The 22,870-nt window shown below is 42.0% G+C and overlaps 1 protein-coding gene across 1 annotated transcript in view; it reads right to left on the bottom strand.

The window, feature by feature from the left end:
• EXT2 (exostosin glycosyltransferase 2) overlaps nt 1–22,870 on the bottom strand; it is a 157,724-nt gene that overhangs the window by 29,351 nt on the left and 105,503 nt on the right. Inside the window, exon 9 of the mRNA XM_006896751.1 lies at nt 14,726–14,892. Coding sequence (XP_006896813.1) covers nt 14,726–14,892 — 167 coding nt within the window. The remainder of the gene's footprint in view (nt 1–14,725; nt 14,893–22,870) is intronic.

Consider the following 22,870-nt stretch of genomic DNA (forward strand, 5'->3'; position numbering starts at 1 on the left):
CGGACTTGTCCACAGACCTGTACCTGTGACAGACAGCTTCTCGGCAGGAGGCTCAGCAATGGAAGGACCAGGGAGGCAGGGATGGCCTGCTTCTTGTTTGACTTCTCGGCTAGCTTCTAAAGGAGGTTATTACAAAGTTTAATTCTAGCATTGGCTGCTTCCGTCTTTCCGTTTTACTGAGAGCAAATGTCGGATAGTTTAGAATCTCAGATTCCATCCCTATTCACTCTTATTCTCTCTGGATATTTAGCCAGCTATCCTTTTTACCATTTCTGTTTAAAATGGACTTTAATAGAGTCTCTCTTTGGAATTTCCCACTTAGCCAAGTCTCTTCATCCCAAATTAAGTCTGAGCTACAGGAAATGCTGCGTCTCCTTGGTCCTTTACTCCCTTCAGACACCAAGCCTTTAGACTGTCCACCAGCACTAGTAACTGGCTTTACTATCTCAGGTCTATCATCTCCAGCCCACCCTGTGATCTCACTGTTTCTACACCTCTCTCCGCACCTACAATACATCTTTCCAGCCCATCAACCCCACCCTTCGTCTGTTAGTTCCCAAGGTGTTCCTCAGAAGCAAGGATGTCTCACATACATTGGCCACGTTATCAGGAGGGGTCAATGTTTCGAGAAGAACAAAATGCATGGAAGAGTACAGGGTCAGCAAAAAAAGTGAAAGGTCCTTGACGAGATAGACTGACAAGTGGCCATGACAATGGGCTTAATTAAGACACAGCAGAGATTGTGTGGATGGTGCAGGGCTCACTACTGTTCTCCACAGAGTCACTATGAGTCACACCACCAAACAACAAGAAGCCATTATTCGGGAACCTTTCAGCGAGCCTCTCAGCCTGTCCTAGCAGGCTCAGCTTCCGCTGTTAATGAAAACAAAATCTACACTCCATCTACACTAATCCACTTATGACCTCCCTGTGCACATACCAAGCTCATTCTCATCTTAGTGCCTTTCCTCTTTGTGCTTCGGACATCAGGAAAACCCACTCCATAAAAGTTCATTTGTTCTGAGAATCAGACAGACTTAATGCTAGTCTCCCAAGAGTCTCTGAGAGTGCATACTAGCTACTACCTTGGGGAGTTGTGAATAAAATGAAACAAACACATTCTCAATTTATTAGTGTCCAGGAGATGGCCCAGCCTCCGTGACCTCCAGGACAGGCAGGCGGTAAGAGGGAGAGTGCTAGCATCCTGTGCGCCCAACACACAGCTGTCTTTGTTGATATCTATTCCCACAGGTAGTCCTGGTATCACAACCAATATTAACCAAGAGTATCTCACCATCTCTCAGGTGAAAAATGTTCAACACTTATGTGCTACTAATAATTTTTATGGCTGGAAATGGGGATAAAGGTATGAAAGGGAACAGAAATTCACTGGCTCATACGTTCAGCCAAGTCTGCATGGCTCATTTTCCGCCACATGTTTTCAACCAGCTCTGAGAGGCGGGGGAGGGGAGGAGGCCCAAGTTGCGTTTTATTTCCCAATTCTTTAGGTCTGAAATAAATGCAGACAGACTTGGGAAGGAGGGGTGGAAATCAAACATTCAAGTAACACTATACACTGCTACTGTTCCCCTAGGAGTTCTTTGCAAATGAGTATCAAGAACTCAATAGATACTTTCCTGGTAAAATACATAAACAGATAAATAAATTATCCTGGGCTGAAAAGAATTTCCACATCTGGTAACTCACTAGAGCTTGTCAAACAAGTCAGAAACACGCAGGCCCAGAGAAGATCATTCCTGAGCTCCCGATTTCAGGGCTGAAGCGGGAATGTTACATTTCCCAAAGCCTTTTGCCTTCCAACAGGGAATATGACCCATCTGAACAGGCAAATGACCCCTGTGGGGCTTTTCCAATTAAATAAATAATGACACTCAGTATTAGGTCTTAAATTCAATTGTCTGTGTGCTCAAGTGACAGGTAGGAAAAAACAGCCTTTGCAAACTGCTCTGGCCTTTCATTCCCAGCAATTTGCTGGTAGACCTTTAAGGGTTGCCTTCACAGTACATTTAACATCTTAAAGAAGTAACTTAACCTCCTTACATTTCAGTTTGCTCAGCAATAAAGCATGGACAGGATGATCTCAAAGGTCCCTCCACCTCCTGACACTGTTTCTTTACGACCGAGAGTCCCAGCTGGGGGCGATGAATGGGTTACAGGCTCCTCTTCCCAACTGGCAGTGGGCTGTGGAGCTCGGTCACATCTAGTGCACGTAGCTGTCTGTGCGGGTGCCACCCAAGGGGGCATAATGGTTAAGACACTTGAGTGCCAACTCCACCAGCCTCTCTATGACAGGAAGATAAGGCAGTCGGCTCCGGTAGAGAGCTGTAGCCTTGGAAATTACGGAGCAGTGCTACTTTGCATTAGAAGGTTACTATGAGTTAGAATCTCAATAGCATTGGGGTTCTTTTTGGTATTTATGGTTTGCAAAGTCTGGAGAAGGCCATGTTGTGATCGAATGCCTTCCCCTTGAAATGGGATTCTAGAATTCACTGTCAATTTTCAAGCTAGTAGTCCAAGCAGCTTTTTGTCTTTGGATTGTGGTAATAGTGGAGAATATGGAATATACTGTGGACTGTCAAGAGAACAAACATCTGTCTGGGAAGAGCTGTGGCTCGAATGTACCTTGGAGGTAAAGATGGTAAGGCTTCACCTCATATACTCTGGACATGTTATTACCAGGAGGGGCCAGATCCTGGAGAAAGACCATGTGCTGGGTAAGGCAGGTGATCACAAAGGCTGTGGGTGAGACGGACTGACACGGTGACTGCAGCAGTGGGCTTAAGTACAATAAAGACTGACTGTGAGGATGACATGGCACCAGGCCGGGATTTGTTCAGTTGGACAGAAGGTCACTGTGAGTTGGAGCACATCCAATGGCACCCAACAAACCACATTCGTCTTAACATCTCTTATCCCTTACCTTACACCCCGATTTCCTTCTCATGGTTTTAGGAATTATGAGGTAAACTGGCCTTCAATATCCACTCTGTCTCCTAAGCAAGTCATACAGCTTCTTGCTTTAAAACTGACTCTAGGGGAGCTCTGGTGGCCTAGTGGCAAGAAGCTGCACTGCAATCCCCGAGGAACACGGTTCGAATCCACCAGATGCTCTGCCGGAGAAGGAGGCGCAATATCCTCCTGTACCAGTCAGATCTGATTTGATGGTACACGCACACAAAATAATAAAAAATTTAAAAAAAAAAACCAACAAAAAAAACCAAAAAACTGACTCTGCAAATCAATTCTTCCAACTCCTTAACGAAAGCACTGCCTTCAAATGTTTGTGAAAAAATATCCTGGAACATGTCCATTTGTCATGTCTACAACAGAAATGCATTGATTCTCTACTCTGCTCTGGTCACCCTCCATGAAAAGAAAAGTGTATTCCAGCTACTTCAATACACTGTTGGTAACTGTCTCCACACATCCCTGGACTCCCCCACATGTAGTGTTTTCTGTCTCACTGGAAAGGACGTGTTTGACACCCTTTATGCATAGAAGTTTGACACTCTCTTCACATGGAGTTCTAATGCATAGGCTTAACTGTAGTTCTGGTTCCTTAAAATCATCACATCCCCAAAGGGATGCCAAGTAATCTGATCTCCTTATCTGTCTCCAGACAGAACCAGTACATCCACTTTAGATGCAAGAGGTGTGCTGGCTTTCCTCTCCTGAAAAACTCCCATCCCACATGGGGAGATCTCCCTTCGCTCCAGATTTCTCTACAAGTTCTTTGGAAGCTCAGTAAGAAAGGTCTGGTGTGTGGTTTACCTTTGATGGTTACGTAGTAAATACTGTGTTCAAATGGTTTTTAAATCTAACCCATGATAAAGTATTTAACCTGTCATCCCATCCTCTGACAGCAGTATGTTTTCAGAGGCTGTAAGTAGCGCAGGTGGAAACTGTGCCTTCTTTTCCCACTGAGCATTTGGTGGGCATAAACTGCCTGTCTTTGGGTTGGCAGTGCAACTCCTTACCACTAGGCCACTGCTGTTGTTGTTAGCTACCGTCAAATCGAGTATGGCTCATAGCGAACCTATTAACAAAAGATCTGAACCCTGCTCTGTTCTGCGCCATCCTCACACTTCCTGACGCACAAGAGCCCATTCCAGCTGTAACTGTGTCAATCCACCTGGTTGAGTGTCTTCTTCTCTTTCACTGACCCTCACCACCCCTCCTAGCAACATGCCCAAAGTACGTCAGGCAAAGCATCATCTATTCTTGCCTCCGATGAGCACTCTGGGTGTAGCCTCTCCAAGATATATCTGTGAGTTCTTTTGGCCGTCCATGGGATGTTCTGTGCTCTTCTCTAACACAGCTCAAAGACATCAATTCTTTTCCTGTCCTCCTTATTCACTGTCCAGCTCTCCGAAGCATAGCAAGTAATCGGAAAGACTATGGCCTGAATCAGGTGTGCCTTAGTCCTCAAACAGACATCATTATTCCTCAGTAAGTTGGGTATGTCCCTAACTGCAGGCTTATCCAGAGTAATACACCTCCAAGCCTCCTGAATGCTGATACCAAAGGTGTTAATTGTGGATCCAACATGAAGTTGTTAACAGTTTCATCTTTTCTCCATCTATCACCATGTTGCCTATCAGTTCAGTGGTAAGAGTCTTTGTTTTCTTGACATTAAGATGCAATCCATATGGAATGCTGTATACTTTGATCTTCTGCAACAAGTGCTTCAAGTCCTCTCACTCTTTAGCAAGCAAGGTTGTGTCATCTGCATAATGGAGGTTTTTGATGGTCTCCCTCTGATCCTGATGCCATAATCCTCTTCGCAGAGTGCAGCTTCTCGGACAATTAGTTCAACATATGGATTGGGTAGGTATGGAGAGAGAATACAACCTTGACACACTCCCTTCCTAATTTTAAACCATGTAATAATATTCCCTTGCTCTTTTCACAAAACAGCCTCTTGGTCTAGGTACAGATTTTGCACAAACACAATTAAGTGCTCTGGGATTCCCATTCCTCTCATTATCAGCCATAACTTGTTATGATCGACACAGTCAAATGCTTCTGCATAGTGATAAAGCATAAACGGACATTCTTCTGGTATTCTTTACATTCAGCCAGGATCCATCTGACATCAGCAATGATATTCCTGGTGCCATGGCTTCTTCTATATCCTGTTTGAACTTCCCTGTTTGTGTACTGTTCCACCATTTTTTAATAATCTTTAGCAGTATTTTGCTTGCATGCAGTATTAATGATATCGTTCGATAGTTTCCACATTCTGTTGGATCACCTTAATAAGGAATGGGAACAAATATGGACCTCTTCCAATGCACTGATCACACAACTGTCTTTCAAATTTTCTGGCACAGATTGGTGAGTGCATCCAGGACTGTGTCTGTTAGTTGAAACAGGCAGTTGGTATCTCATCGATTTGTGAGCCTTATTTTTTGCCAATGCCTTCAATGCAGCTTCTGCTTCCTCCTTCTTTACCACTGGCTCCTGATCATACGATGGTTGCTGTTGTTGTTAAGTGCCACTGAGTCGTAGATAACTCATAGCGACCCTAGGAATGAAAGACCTGAACACTTGTATAACTTTCATCATTTCTCTTTTCCAGAGGCAAGCTATTATAGAAGTGGATGCCACTCCTACTTTTAAGCTTGTTTTACTTCCTGAAATTCGTCATTGTTAAGAGTTTTTTGGTACAGTGACTATGTGTATTCCCTCCATCTTCTTTTGATATTTTATAGGTCATTCAATATATTGAATATCGCAACTTGAGGATGAAATTTGTTTCTTCCGTTCTTTGAGCTTGACAAATACAGAGCAAGTTCTTCTCTTATTATTCTCCATTTCCAGGTCTCTGTACATTCATTAGAATACCTTGCTTTGTCTTCTCGAGCTGCCCTTTAAAATCTTCTGTTCAGCTCTTACTTTGGCATGATTTCTATTTGTTTTGGCTTCTTGACGCTCTAGTGCAATTTCCAGAGTCTCTTCTGACATCCATTTCTGGTTTTTTTTCTTTCTCCTCTGTTTTTGTAATGACCTTTTGCTTTCTTCATGGATGATATCCTTGATATTATCCCATAGCTTATCTGGTCTTCGATCACTGGTGTTCAATGCTTCAAATCTATTCTTAAAATGATTTTTAAATTCAGATGGCATAGATTCAAGATCATATTTTGGTTCACATGGACTAATTTTCATTTTCTTCAGCCTCAATTTGAACTTGCACATGAGACTTTGATGGTCTGACCCAAAGTCCGCCCCAGGCCTACTTTTGACTGCAGATCTTGAGCTTCTCCAATGATTCCTTCCACAAACATAGTCAATCTGATTCCTATGCAGCCCATCAGTTGAGGTCCATGTGTAAAGTGGCTGTTTGTGTCTTTTAGAAAAGGTATATGCAATGAATAAATAATTGAAAATACAAAATTTGATCATTCTATATCAGCCTCATTTCTACCACCGAGGCTGTATTTTTCAACTACTACTCCTTCACTTTTCTAACTTTTGCATTCCAGTCACCAATTATCATTAACACATTTGATTTTATGTCCAGCCAAATACAGACTTCAAGATTTGGTAAAAATTTTCAATTTCTTCCTGTTAGGTTCTAGATGTAGAGCATATATATGAATGATAGTCATATTAATGAGTCTTCCTTCTATGTGTATGGATAATATCCTATCACTCACAACACTGTATTTCAAAATGGAACCTGAAATTGACTTTTTGACTATGAAAGCAACACCATTCTTGTTTTTCATTCCCAGTATAGTACAGTATGTACTATACACATCTATAGGGTATACACTGTGTGTGTGTGTGTGTGTGTGTGTGTGTGTGTATAGTATACGTATATACATATGCACATATACAATGATTCAAAGTGAGATGAGATGGACTAGCTTTGGCCACTCTGAATCAGATAATCACATGGTACGCTATGCTGGGAATTAAATGTATTGGAAACTAGAAATTGTGAAAAATAAAATGGAAAAAATGGCATTAATGAGATGAGATGGACTAGCTCTGGGCACTGTGTATTAGATAAATTTAGTTACATAAGGCTAATGTCTCTCACTTGGACAAGGCAGATGTATTACTGACAACTTTAATTTTACATTTCCAATCTGAATGCCTTTTATTTGCTTGCCTCATTGTAAGGGCTATGATCTCTAATATAATGCTGACAGGAGAAGCATGCCCACAGACATTTTTTGCTTTCTTCACGACCTTACGCAAAAGCCCCCAACCTGTATTTCAATGCTGACTATGCTATTAGCAATATGTTTCAGCTTGGAGAAAGTTTATGCTTTGAAATCACAGATGGATATGGAATATTACAATTTTTTTCTTCATCAAGTGACTTGTTTTCCTTTCCATTTAATTTTTGTCTGTTAATATAGGGAGTGACAAAGGCTGATTTTAAATCTTAAACCAATTTAATCTTTCATCTTAAACCATGTTTACATTCCTGAGATAAAACTGACTAAGTCATAACATAGTATTAGTTTTTAAGAAAAGTACTGGTCTTAATTTATTAATATTTTGTTAATGGCTTCTTAATTGTTGTTCATGAGACACATGGATCTGAAATTCTGGTTATTTCTTTGATTTGTTTGTCAAAGCAATGCCAAGGATTCCAAGGATGAATTGGGAAGATTTTTATTTTTCTGAAATTGTATGTGTAGAATTACTTTAAAAAGATATTTGTAGAATTTGCTGGTGAAGACAAACTGGGGCAGGAGGGCTCTGAACTATATATGACCAATCTGCCAGCATCATATCTTTTCAGAATTTGGATGTAATTAAAGGCTAAATAACTTGTGTTTAAGTAATAAAATATACACTATTTTGTATGTCATTTCCAAAGCCAACCTCATATACACAGGATCAAACATAAGCAACACTTACAAGGCAGCCAATGGCAGTCAATAGGCATGGGCAGGCTACTTCTCACCACATGACTTCAAACAGGTGATCAAGACAAAATCCTCCGGTCCCGTCATTTGTTCACCACAGTTCTGTAGCACTGATACTGCACACATTTTGTGCATCTTCTATGAACTTGAAGTCAATTCTAATGTGTTAACTAAGAAAACCCAATGAAAGTTGTTCTCTGCTGGTGAGTCAGACCCGACCCATAGCTGGCCCTCCACCGGGTTAGGGGCAGTAAATTGCAGAGGAGACTGCCCACCTTTCTTGCAGAGCGGCTTGCAGTTTCCAACTGCCTGCAGGGTTGCAGCACAGCTGCTTGCTATTGGCCACCAGAGCTCTCTAATTTGCAAACTAAGAAAGCCCAACAAAGCACTAAGTATTAAATAGTAAGATTTTGTTGGATGGAACTGAGCTTTGGAGGGCCACAAATTAGTCAAGTAAACAAAACACTACCTCTTCTCAAGAACCAGTTTTTATCTCTATGGGGTGATATTGCTCCATGAACCTTGTATTTAAACCAGTATAAAATAATAATAATAAAAATGCATAGTTTTAAAAATATGCAGCAAAGTTTAGGAACTATTGTAATATATACATTTACATGTTATGACATGTAAGTTCTTATTAATTTAATAGATTTTCAAATATCCAGAATAGTATGTATGTTTGCCAATTGCAGTATTAATAAAACTGAAGATTAAAAAATGCATGGTAAGATGAAGGGCACCCGCCGGCCGCCCGCACGGGGGATGTGCGCCCCGCCGCCTGCAGGTTTGGGTTTCCTTGGACAGCCAGAAAAGATGATCACCGATACAATGGATTGTTGAAAGTCACTGTTTGCTCCCTTTCCTATAGGCAACCTTAACACTGAGTTTTACTTCAGACCTGACCCTGAACCCAGTGCCAGTGGCAAAAAGTAAATACAACTGCCAGCTAAAGAAGCAAAGGAGGATGGAGCCTCTAGGTTCAACCAGCCATCCCCAGTGGACCCACCTGGGAAAACACTTTGCAGCCCAGAGGGGAGCAAAGGACAGGAAAATATCTTCTAACAGAACAAGAAGGCAAGCAACCTTAACCCAAGATCACCAGTAAGGTGATAAAGTGTCCTCCCTTTCCCCCTTCACATCAACGCCCCTATTCAGCATGAAGAAGCCAGAGAGTCTGCATCCAGTTCCCAAATCAATAAGACAGTTGGTTTAAATACCATTGGAAAATGCTTATCATTCCCCTGTAGCATCTGGTCCCCACTGGATCCTTTTCATCTCCTTCACCTGCTCCCCCCACCAACCAATTTCTGCAGCTCTGCAACTGCATCCCTGCCCATCCTCACCCTTCTGCTCCCAACCCTCACCTCCTTGTTCCTCCAATGTGTTTTTCCCAATAAAAAAAAAAGGCATGGTAGTCATTGAATATCAGTGTTGTTTAACTTTGAGTATTTAAGAGTTTTCTATTGATGCTACATTTCTTCTTTACTAGAGTCAGAGAACATATTTCTTACAACAGCCATCCTCAACAGCAGAGTTTCTTTTGGCGAACGTATTACACGCATTTGAAAAGGTAAGTATTCTTCAGCTATTAGATATAATATTTGTAAATATATAAGAACATTATATGATCATTAAAAAAAGGCTAATTTTCTCATCTAAAATGTACAGCGGGAAACAGATTTGAGGCACCAAATTCCTCTGTCACTAGCTTGCTAAATTAGTTCTCTACTAAATCCCTCAATCCACTCCAACATAATCTGAGGGGGCGAAAAAAACCAAAGTAAAGAAAAAACTTTTTAAAAGTTGGCGGAAATAAAATGGAGCATGAATTGAGAATACTTTGGGAATTCTCATACAAAGTTGCCATATAAAAGTTATTCCTTCTCAAATGCATCCTCTTTCATGAGTTTTCTGGCTAAAATTGTGCCTGTCCCACATGTAAGGCCTAAGGAGAAATGCACACCACATTTTTCTTGTAAAATGATGTTTATAGCTGCGGGGGTGACCTCAAATCCTTGGCTGAAATCACATCAACACTGAATCCTTATCAGATAATATCCAGGGCAGGATATTAGGGTCCACAGGACCCAGACTGTGCACCACATTAAAGTGGAAGGCAGGCCAGGATAATCTCAGTTTTGGATCTTTCCTTCATATGCTGGTAGCAGAGATTTATTCATTCATCAAATATTTACTGAGTAACTACTGAATACAATGAACTGGGTTCTCCAGGGAGGATATAGCAAGGAACAAAACAATGAATGGTCCCTGCCCTTACGTTGTTTCCATTTGAGAACAAAAGGCAGACATTAACCAACACAGATAACAATTAATTGTTTGATCACAAAGACCCTAACCTGTCCTGGGGGCTCTCTGTGAGTGGTCTTGAGACAGTGAGTGCTAAAAGAAGAGTAGGAATAAGGAGGTATAAGCCCACATCTAATAAATGGGACAGACTGTGCTGTCACAAAGAAGTCATTCTGTTTCCTACAATAAGTCCCTTAAGATGTGAGCATTTGCTGACTGATGTCTTACTCAGTCAAGCCTGCTCCTTATCCTCCACTCCATGTAAAATAACCCTGTTGTCGTTGTTTGATGCCGTCGAGTCTTAGACGACTCATAGCGACCCTATGAAGGAACAGCCTGAGCACTGTTCATACATAGAGTTTCCGGAGGCAAGCCATTTCGGAAGTGGATGCCGCTCCTGCTTCCAGGCTTGATTTAGTCGGGAAGCTCCAGCCAACACTGTCCACCATGGGTACCCATTACCACGATTGGCACGTCCTGTCACAGTCTTCAACATCACAGCAACCACGAGTTACCTCTGTACAGCAACGCACAGACCAGTGTTATACCACCTAGAAGAATGTTTGACAGGAAGACAATTTGAACCTGGCCGAGGGCCACAGATGAAAATCACCCACCTTTGGCTTGGTAGTATAGCTTCCTTTCCACTAGGCCAACGTAGCAGCTCTCTCTTGGTTGTCATCATTGTTATTGTTGTTTGATGCCGTCGAGTCGTAGACGACTCATAGCGACCCTATGATAACCCTACAATCCTTAATATCCTATGGACTGTCAAAAAAGCAAACAAGTCTGTCTTAGAAGAAGGGCTAAGGTGCTCAAGGGCACTCCTTAGAGGGAAGGATGGTGAACCTCAGGCTCACGTATTCTGGGCGTGTTGTCAGGGGAGGACAGTCATTGGAAAGAGACATCATGCTGGGAAAGGTGGAGGGTCAGAGAACGAGAGGAAAATGCAACAAGATAGATTGATCCAGTGACCATAACAATGGGTTCAGAGACGGTGGGGATAAGTCATAGTCAACTTAATGGCACCTAACAATAACAACAACTCTGGTGAGTAGTAGTTAGGATACTAGGGTCTTAAAAAACGTACAAGTGGCCATCTAAGATATAACTCTTGGTCTCTTTCCATCTGGAGTAAAGGAGAGTGAAGAAAATCAAAGCCTCAAGACAACAGTTAGTCCAAAGGTCTAATGGACCATGTGAGCCAGAGATTCCACTAGGCTGACACCAGAAGATCTAGATGGTGCGTCACTACCACCTCTTCCACTCTGCTCTGAATCACAGTAAAAGGCTCTGGACAGAGTGGGAGAAAAATGTACAACAACATTCAAAACAGAAAAATAAGACCAGACTTAGTGTCTAATTGAGATGAGTGGAGCTTCCAAGACTCCAGTCCTTAGATACCATTCAAGCCTGACACTGAACCCATGTCAAGAAATCATCTTTCAGCCGAGCAATAGAGAGGCTTATAAAGAGAACAGTAACACCCACGAGGAACGTGCCCCTCTGAACACTCAATCATAAGAGACCAAAACAGCAGTTCAGATGGTAGGAAGGGGCAGGAAAGGGGGGTGAATGGAAACAGGGCACCCAGGAAGTGGGAAGAATATTGTTATATTGAGGGAACTGCAAATAGAGTTTAAAACAAAGCATGTACAAATTGTCAAATGGGAAACTGATTTGCTCTGAAAGCATCCATCTAGACCACAAGAGAATCATAAACAGAAAAAACACATTAGAAAACAGTGTGAGGTTTATGGGTGTAAAACCGTGTAAATATTTGTCAAAACTCAATAAATGGTACGGTTTTTAAAAGCAAACCTATGGACTCTGGAATAAAAACTCAAGATTTAGGTTTAGCATCATAAGCTTGTCTTCTGAATAAATACTAAACTGGTATTTCTTTGTAAGAGTTAAGTTCCTTCTGAATAAAGTAAACAGCAAACAACTTTGATCAAGAATCATGAGAATCCAGTAGAATAATGATAACAGTAGCAGCACTGATGACAGTTAGTAGCTAACACAGCACATGTAACAGAACACAGTGCTCACCGCGTAGAAAGTGCATTTACTCCTCACTCTCCTTGGGGCAGGCATAAGTAATTGACCTGAATGCATCATCTCATGAAATACATCTTATTATCCTCATTTTATATAAGACTAAACCAAGACCCAAGGAGATTAAAGAAATTGTTCATGGTCATATACTGGTCAGTGATAGAGAAGAAATGTGAGCCCACAGTTATCCTGGCTTTGATGCCCATAACATTAATTACTCTGCAAAAAATAACTTTACAAAGTTTCCCTAAAGTATAAAGTATAATGATCACAATGCCTGAGAAATTTATTCATTGTCCTTACCACCAAAAGAACTTCACGAGGGATAAATGATACGTTGATGGCTCCAAGGACTTCTTTCAGGGACCAGTGGTGTCCGGGAAGTGTCATTCAGGATCAAGACCCCCAGACAAGATAGCACAGTGCCAGACAAACGGGTACTTAAATCTTAAGTCTTCCACCTACTCACTATGTGAATTCTTAGCCTAACCTTGCTGAGTCTTATTACAGAGTGAGAAAAGCATTACCAGCCTGGCAGATTTAGGGAAAGATTTATATGTATGTAAACACTCAGGGCAGTAGCAGGAATACAATGCACTGTAATATAAGGTAGCAATGACAGAAGTTCCTTCAGAACATCTGGAGAAGATTCTGATGCATGGGGATGAGGAGTTTTTACAAACCAACGCCTCTGATATGCTGCCACTTCCCGAGGATACAGGCAATCAGAGGGAAGACGTGAAGATTCAAGCTCAGACCCTCCAAGCCTTGCCCTTCCTTTCACTAACATGGAATTTATCACTAACATGGAAGGATATCCTAGAAAAACTCTTAGTCCATTTTTCTCCCCTTTTATTTTCACTTCCTTTAAACTGACTGAAGATACTGCAGCTACATTGTTCTGAACTTTCCCTTTTACCATCTTTTTTCTGCCACAAAAATAAACAAACTGATGGTTTGGAGCCATTATGCAAGAAAGAAAGAAAACACTGCCAGGATTTTAAAAATTTTCCTCTTCCTTCTGCAGTGACCTGGTTAGAGAAATAAGTAGGTGATCTGCTAAAACATAAATGTGAGGAGGGTGATGGGAAAATTGCAAAATGTTGATAACTGAATAAAATAAACATATTGTTCATAGGGTTGCTATGAGTTGTGCTTGACTTGATGGCAATCAACAACAACAATAACACAATGTGAAGACTGTTGAAGTGAAAATGATTTGTTAGCTATGTATTTACCACAAAAGGGGAAAAACAGGAAGAAAGAAAAATGGGAATAGTAGTATTCTGAAAATTGTTCAACGCCTTGGATGTGCTGATATAAAAGTCATTGCCAATAAATAAACAAGGGGAGAGAGAGAGAGAGAATATATTATTGTTTTATCAACCATTCTTAGCCTTTCACTGGCCAGCAGCTATACAGATCAGTATCACACAACAGCCGATTTCATTAGAATTTCTTTAATACTTAAGTGGGATCTAAGGGTTCTTTACTTTTGCGGTGGTAGGTAGGAAGCCCTATTTCTTTTCCTTAAAGATCCATTGTTAAGGACTTAAAAAGCAAATTTCTATAATAAATATGTGTTTCCACTATAACTTCATTTCATAAAATTGCATGATTTCTTACGAAGCTGAAAACCTACAAATCGTGAGCCAACTAAAGTAGACAGCTACCTCTCTCCCACAGGCAAGGCGACTGCGGGGGATAAATGTCACCACTCTCCCCAGTGCCCAGCTGGAGCAAACTGATTTACACATTCTGTTTTGCTTGGGTCTCACACCACCCTTCTCCCTCGGCAGCCACGGCCTCTGCCTGTCGCCATCCTGCATCTCACGCACATCCTCCCTGACAGGGCTCATCAATTCTGATTGCTTTTCACCAGGCCTCGGCTCTGGCACTTTCCCCTGGGGAGACCTTTACTGGTCTCCATACTTAACCCCTGAACCCAGCCTAATCCATCAGCCACACTGAATGAACAGTGATATAGAATGTTTCTCCCTAAAGACAGGCAGCCAGCCTCTCCACTTAAAACTCAGAGAGAGGGCCGTCAGCAAGGTCTGCTTTCCGTTTGTCTGTGTCGCCAGCTTCTTCGTTTATTGAGGTTTTTATTGTTGCGGTGCCCAGGGCTTGAGTCAAGGGAAGTGCTACTCAAGGGAACATCAATTAAGTGCTTGTTAAATGCTGTAGAGGAGCTTTTGAAAACGTCCCCTGGGACTCTCCGTGGGAGTTCCCCAAACTAGTGGTGGACACAGTGTTCACTTTGGAATCTAGGTTCCCCAAACTTTTACAGAAAGACTTCAAAACCCACACTCCCATGTACAGCTTTCGGATTCTACCGCAGAGGTCACAGATTAACTGCATTACAGAAGGAATGACACCACTTTCTTTAAGACAAGACAAGCTATAAATATTAAATGTATAAATATACGGCTTAAAAATCTTACCTCATAACCAAATTGCAGCTCATCAGAGGTCAGCATAATGATGTCATCATCGATGGCCAGAACAGCCTCGGTCTCAATCTCATTGTAAGGGAAGAAACGGTTACTCAACTTGTTCTCAGCTGTCCTCACAACTTTTAATGGCACTCTGATTTTGGGCCAGAGAGAATCTGGAAAAGAACAAAGGTATTTACTGTGTTCACTGAAGTGAGGAGCTCAAAGTGGTGAAAGCATCATATCACAAATGAGAAAAAGGAATGTTAATAATTTCTCTCACTGGCTCTCGGCAAATCCAACGGAACATTCTGAACTGGGAACATTCTTAACAGTGCACTTTAAAATAGCCTGTACAGTGTAGTATCTCTCGCCTTTAAATTCTTACCAGGCCACTACTGTTAAGACACTAACAGTGTCTTAACCAGGATGAGCAAATTGGCTATAATTCATAACTGAGAAGCAGAGAAGCAAAATGACTTGACCATATTCACAGCAAGAGGGCACGAACTGGAGTTGGTACATTTTTAGGACCATGGTTTTGCTACTGGAATTCTACTCTCTCTGAAAATACTTTTAGATAAGTACGCCCCAGCTCAACACTTGTCTGTAGCTCTCCTCGGAAAACAACCCACTGGTCCCTGGGTGGTACAAATAGCTTTCACTTGACTGCAAACGAACAGCCAGCAGTTTGAATCCATGCAGTGGTGCTGCAGAAAAAACGCCTGGCAATCCACTTCCATAAAGACCACAGCCAATAAAACACTCTGGAGCTCAGTGCTACTCTAAAGCACATGGTGTTGTCATGAGCCAGAATCCATTAAAAAGCAACAGGTTCTTCGGTTGTTTTTGGTGTCGAAAGTCTGCCCTGGGGTGCCCATCCCCACAATGGAAGGACAAGCAGCTTGAGTGCTGTTTAACTCTGCCCCTCACAAGCGTATGCTTCACCGACTAAGTGCTGCTGTTCAACCTAGTGCATTAAGCCTCTCCCAGTTCCTTCTCCCTGATTCACTGAGTTTATTTCTCATCATGACCCATTTACAGAATAAATATAGAATTTCTAGGCCCAATTATGTGGAATTTTCTAGTATATGAAGGAAACACCAACCCATGAATTGCTTTACCTTTCCCCCATTCTACTTTGTGATGATGACTGAAGCTACGCAACCAGGTTCTCCATTTGGGAAAGCTGCGGTTAGCATAGCATGAAATGAATACGCCTTTGCTATAAACTTCATCTCCACAGACCTCGGGGTTTTGCAAAAGGGGCAGTAAGCTCTTCATACAGCTTTTGCTGAATGAGAACAAGAAAGATAACCATCATAGTATTGTGTATGCATACACACACACACACATAATTATGGGGAGAGCTGATATCTTCAAGTCTTCAAGCTCCCAAACACCCATGACCTCTCCAAAGTCACCATATCTGCCAGGGCAAGTACAACTGAGAGACGAGAAAAAGACGCTGTTGTAGCCGACACAGATAGAATATCTTACTTCTGCATATTTTATAATCTACTCATACAACCATTGCTAGGTTGACTCCTCCCAGAGTCTTGGAAAGGCTTGTGCAAGTGAGAGGCCCTGTGGTTCAGAAATACATTCACAGTCTTCACAAAGTCCATGGCACAGAGCCTTAAAAAGTGGTTAGCTCCTATAGATCTACGTCTAGGGCAAGGCTGTACTGAGGAGCTAAGAAATGATCCTGTAAGCCACTGCCTTTTAATCAGCAACAATAGTTAGTGACAGCTGACCCAGAATTACATTATCAACAAATGGATGGAAATGGAAACTAGAGACCTAAAGTCTATACTGTCAGGATCGTAGGCAAGTTCTTCTCAGCAGAGAGAGAAAGGAATCTCTATTAAGCAAATTGTCCAATGCAGATACTTTATAAGCACAATGCCTCTAAACTGACTGATAATTCTAAGTGGCAGAAAGTATTTACAAAGTAGTATCTACAAAATCTGGACAGGCTAAGTAACATCCAACATCCCACAACAAATAAATGATAAGGCTAGTAGTTGACCTTCTGTCTGTTTATCATCAAAGGTCAAACACGACCTCACTTCCCACTGTAACTGGAAAATTCCATATTTCTTTTTATCAAGAACAAAGTTGTGAAGGTTCAATAACTTTCTCTCGCAGGCAGCCTTTTTGCTTGCTTCCCAGTCACTCTAAATAAAATGCGTGTTATAAAGACATTGTCCCCAAAAGCTTGTAAAGCACGAGTCAGAATATCTAGAATGAAGAGGCCAGCAGCCCTCCAGTGTTGTTTTCTTTTTTTTTAATCTCAGTCTCCATTTAGCCTCATAAATGCTTGAGAATCACAAAGATATTTTGTTTTTGTATCTATATTTACTGTATTAGAAACTAAAATGGGTAAAATTTTCTACAACACAAGAAATGTACAAGCATATATTCCATTGGCTATCAGTGTAACGAGATCATACTCTGTCATGTAGCCTTTGGAAAACTCCACCGTCCATTCAGGAGATAAAAGAGGGGGGAAGGCACAAGAAATAAAACAAAGAGAAACACTATCATATATTCAATATTCTACTCTTAACAATCATAAACATGAATGTACAAGTAGATATATAGGCAGCTAGTCAAAACAAACAGATATGGCCTGGTAAAGGGACCACAGCTATGACTACATATAGGCTTAGGAGATGATATGTATATGCTCATACTAGTATATGCTGTAGGCATAGCAGTATCTGTAGCAATGCCAAAATGGGGCAAAGTTAAACTTCTTAATCATAACCAAACTTCCTGATGGAACGTGCTGCTGGGACCATTGACTCAGAGATCAAAGGTCACATGGCATATCACAATGACAATGCTCTGTATCATACTTTGATGAGAAGCAAGTGTGGTCTTGAAAGCTCGTGGGCATCCACCTACAGTTTGGCTACTGGTCAGTCCCTGTCCAGAATAGAGAAGGGGAAAGGAAAGCAGGGAGGCTTAGTCCAGGAGAAGAACAGACCATAAAACTAAGGAGCTTCAACGTCCATGACCCAGAGACCAGAAGGGCTAGTTGGTGACTGGCCTCCACTGCTGGCCACTCAAAAAGGGATCACAGGAGAAGGGCCTAGACAGAGTGGGTCGAAAATGGGGCAAAATTAAAGAACATGAAAATGGCGAGGTTTGTGGGTCTGCTGGAATAGACTGGTGGACATGGAATACCTTACCCCATGGCTCAACTCTCAGACAAATAATTGTTGTTGTTGTTATTGTTAGGTACCATTGAGTTGAGTACCATTTCTAGTGACCCTACGAACAACCGCTCGGAAGCCTGTCCTGTGGCATCTCCATCATCTCTGACTTACTTGAGACAGCTGCTACAGTTACTGTGTCAGCCCAGTTCATGGAGAGGCTACCTCTCTTTTGGGGATTCTCTACCTTTCCAAGCATGATGTCCATTTCCAAGGCACAGCACCTCTTAACAATATGCCCAAATTATGTGGAATGAAGCTTCCCCATCCTATGCTCTTAGGTGTATTCTGGCTGCACTTTTCCCAAGACGTTATCTGGTTGTTATTTGGACAATGCGTGTGGTATCCGGTGCTCTTCTCTATCACCACAACTCAAACAACAGGCAGGCTTATACGCACTCCCTAAAACAATCAAGCACATAAGATCAAAAGGGAAGCACCTGTTCAGAGACAGAGCTTAGAATGCAGGAAGGGATAACACCAAAGGATTCATGGAAATAAGAACCACAAGGAAGAAGTGGGACGAAGTCTTTAGATAATGGGAACTGTAATTCATGTCATCAAACAAAATGTGTACGAAGAGTTGAATGGAAAATCAATTTGCTTTATAAACTTTCATGAAAATCACAAAATAAAATTAATAAAATCAAGATGGATAGGGAAAAACAATGCTTAGTAACAGTATGTAAACTGTTTTGATCTTGCAAATCCACTGAAAGAGTGTCTGGACGCCTGGACCACCTTATGAGAACCTGCTGTGCTAGGCTTTAGGTTCAAACCCAGGAACTATGATAAAAGAAGTATGATTGGGTATTGGTGTTATGACGGGCGTCCAGAACAAGGACTGCACAGTGGAGGGGACTTGAGGGGAGGGACTGTATAACAATGAAAGAACTTTTACTTTTCAAAGAGAAGAGCCAACTGGGGGTGGAGCTTGGGCAGGGGAAAAAATTGCAATAATGAATGAATGGAAATCCAGTCTCTCTAAACTTTCAGTAAAATTACTTTAAAAAAAAAAAAAAAGAAGTACTAATGAACTGAAAAATAATCTGGAAGGAATAGTCAGAAGAGTACAGATACCTGAATCCAGGGTTTATAGGATGCTTAAAGAAATTAAAGAGTGCCACGTATTAGTTTATTGCCTCTCGACTTCAAGTCCACCCTTTGTTGCCCCTGTTGTGATGCTGGGATGTTTCTGCAGGTTTGCAGTAGAGAGTGCTGGAAGGACTTTCCGTTCAGGTTCTGGTTCGCCTTCTTTATTGCCTGCTCCTCTGGTACTTGGCCAGGGTGTGGCTAGCCAGTGGCACTTGTCATTAGTGAGTGTCAGTGGTACAGCTGGGGACAGCTTCCTGGCGTGTTCTGCAGCTATGCCCACTAGCAATTTAGCTGACGTTCTTTCCATGGCTGGCTTCTCAGAGACAAGTACAGAAGCCCAGGCAGCTTCCCAGCAAGTGTGCTGCCCCCTCCTGAGAGGCTTCCTGTGGAGTTTTGTGGGGATCACAGAGGGACGGTAGATTTCTGCTTGCCAGCCTTGGTCTATGGCATCTCAGCAGACTTAGCATCCAATGGGCCACAGGACACATCTCCAACAATTTCTGGATTTGGGCTACAGGTGGGAGAAGGGACTGACCCAAATTTGTTTCCTGTAATCTGTAGAATGTTCTTTTTTTCCTCCTTAGTAAAGATCTCCTGTTACTAGTTAATAATTTTTGTATTAAACTTTTCTTGTTTCAATTACTATGTGGTTTCTGTCTCCTAATTGGACCCTGACTAATACACTAGGGATATCAGAAGAGTCATCAGATGAAAAAGGGATTGTTCTCTATGGCTCTCAGAATTTGAATTGTGACTAAAGGCTGGGTTACAGGGAAGTTCTGGGGACACTGACTTAGACTCGAAAATAGGTAACAACTTTCTGGTGGTCTAAACTGCCTGAAGACGGAATGGCATGCACCGTGTCCTTTTATTTGAAATATGTGAATTAAGGTCAGATTTCTCTTTAATGGCAGATGAGAGGCTGAACAAGATGTCTCTCAGTCCTGGAATTCCAGGAGGCAGTCTTTGGAAACAGCTTCAAATTCCAAGTCCACCACTTGCTAACATGTGTCCCTGAGCAGGCCTATCACTTTGAACGCGTTTCCTCATCTACGACAGATTAGGAACGTGATCATCACATGGCTGGAGGTGAGAATGAATGCTGATACACACAGCAGCCCAGTGCCCTGTATATGGTGGAGAGTCAACAAATACTACCTTTGCTTTCCTTGAAAGTGTATCTCCTTTTGCAAAATCAAAGGACTATTTCAAGCTTATGTCAAAACAACAAGAACTAAGAAAATCCTTTGCCACTGAGTCAATTTCAATTCATAGTGACACTAACGGACACAGTAGGTCTAACCTACAGGGCTTCTGAGCATATAATCATATGAAATCAGACTGCCATTTCTTTATCCCACATCGTGGCTGGGGGTCTGAACAGCTGACCTTTTGATTAGCAGCCAAGCATTCTAACAAGACCATAAAGTCTTTAACTCTATGTAGAGGTGGCAAAATGGGACACTGTCAATTTGGCACACCACTATGACAATTCAGTAATAGGCCCATGAGCTATGTTTAGAAGAGTAGAACCCCTGCTATTCATCCTCTCAACTCAACATACTGTCATCAAGTTGGAATCAACTCACACCTGCCCCTCCAGTGGGTTTTTTGAGGCTAGAAATCACATGGGAGGAGACTGCCTATCTTTCTCTCACAGACACACTGGTAGATTCGAACCACCGGAGAGGCACTGCTGCTGGGTTAGCAGCGCAACTCTCTATGGTCTACACCACCAGAACTGAGGAAATCTGACACTCTTGTGAAAAATAAAAAGAATGCAGCACTGTTGGCATGTTACTTCCACAAAGAAGCAACAGGTTCCTATATTCCCAATTGTTATGTGCTGTCAAGTTGCTTGCAACTCATACAGACCCTATGTACAAGAGCCCTAAACCCTGCTCTATCCTGTGCCAATCTTATTGTCTCTGACACACTTAACCCCATTACCCCAGTCACGGAATCGATCCATCTCTTCGAGGGTCTTCCTCTCCTGCGCTGTCCCTCCACCCTCCCAAACATGATGTCCCTCTCCAAGGACTGGTCCTGCCTTACAACATGCCCAAAGTATGTCAGATGAAGCTTCAGAATTCTTGCCTCCAAGGAGCAGCCCAGTTTCACCCTCTCCAGGACAAACCTGTTTGTTCTCCTATCAGTCTATGGTATATTAAATACTCTTCTCCAGCACCACAGCTCAAAAGCATCAATTCTCTTTCTATCATCCCTAGTCATTGTCCAGCTCTCTGACACATAGCAAGCAATTGCAAAGACTATGACCAAGATCAGGCACACCTTAGTCTACAGCCTGACATCACTGCTCTTCAGTACTCTGGAGAAGTCCCTGACAGCTGATTTACCCAGAACAATTCATCTCTTGATTTCCTGGCTGCTGGCACCAAGAATATTGATTGTGGAGCCAAGCAAACGAAAACTATTAACAATCTCAATCCCTTCACCATCCATTATGATGCTGCCAATTGGCCCAGTGGTGAGAATCTTTGTTTTCTTGACGTTGAGCTTCAATCCATATTGAAGGCTGCAGTCCTTGACCTTCTGCAGCAAGTGCTTCAGGTCCTCTTCAGTTTCAGCAAGCAGGGTTGTGTCATCTGCATAATGCAGGTTATTGATGAATATTCCTCCAATCCTGATGCCCCATTCCTCTTCATACAGCCCAGCCTCTGGGATGATCTGTTTGTTTTGCATATAGATTGAAAAAGTATGGAGACAAAATACATCCGTGGTGGACGCCCTTCCTGGTTATGAAACATGCACTGTCTCCTTGCTCTGTTCTGACAAATGCCTCCTGGTTAAGTATAGATTTCACATAAGCACAATCAAATGTTCTGGGATTCCCATTCTTCTCAGAGTCAACCACAGTTTGTTGTGATCCACACAGTCAAAAGCCTTGCACAATCAATGAAACACAGATAGACATTCCTCTGATACTATCTGCTTTCTTCCAAGATCCATCTAACATTAGCTATAATATCCCTAGTACCACGGCCTCTTCTAAACCCAGCCTGAACATCTGGCAGTTCTCTGTTGCTGTGTTGTTCCTCCAGTCATTTTTTATAATCTTCAGTAGAATCTTGCTTGCATGTGATAGTAATAATATTGTTCAACAATTTCCACACTCTGTCAGGTCACCTTTCTTTGGAATAGGAACAAATATTAATCTCTTCCAGTCAGTTGGCCAAGTGGTTTTCCTCCAGATTTCTTGGCACAACTTAGTGAGCACATCCAGGGTAGTGTCTGTTTGTTGAAATATGTCAATCAGTATGCCATCAACTCCTGGAGCCTTGTTTTTTGCCACTTCTTTCAGAACAACTTTAACTTCTTCCTTCATCACCACAGGCTCTTGTTCATATGTTGTTTCAAGAAATTCTTCTTTGTCAGCCAGTTCCTTCTGGTACAGTAACTCTGTATACTCCTTCCATCTTCTTTTAAATGCTTCCTGGATCATTTAACATTCTACCTAAAGCATATGTTGAATACAAACATTCTTCAGAGGCTGGGATATGGACTTACACTGAGAGGGTATACACAACGTGTTCAACCCACAGTCAGCTCTCCACATTCTTCACCTCCAGATATCCGAAAGAATTATTTGAAATAGTGTCCATAAAGAAGTAGCCTGTCCTGACGAGGGGGGTGCTGGGGAGGACAGGCCAAAGAGGATGATGTGGGATGCAGATGGACATGGTCTTCTTTCTTTCTAGAAATGCAGTTGCCTTTCTCTGTCCTGAGCTAGGCTTGTGTGGTCAAAAGTCAGCTTTGGCAAACTGAGTTTTCATCTCAGTAGTCTGAGAACTGGTTTCCAGCATTCACCTTTTGC

The sequence above is a fragment of the Elephantulus edwardii genome, unplaced genomic scaffold, assembly GCF_000299155.1.
Source record: "Elephantulus edwardii isolate Elephantulus edwardi_28Jun2011 unplaced genomic scaffold, EleEdw1.0 scaffold00189, whole genome shotgun sequence".
Classification (NCBI taxonomy): Eukaryota; Metazoa; Chordata; class Mammalia; order Macroscelidea; family Macroscelididae; genus Elephantulus; species Elephantulus edwardii.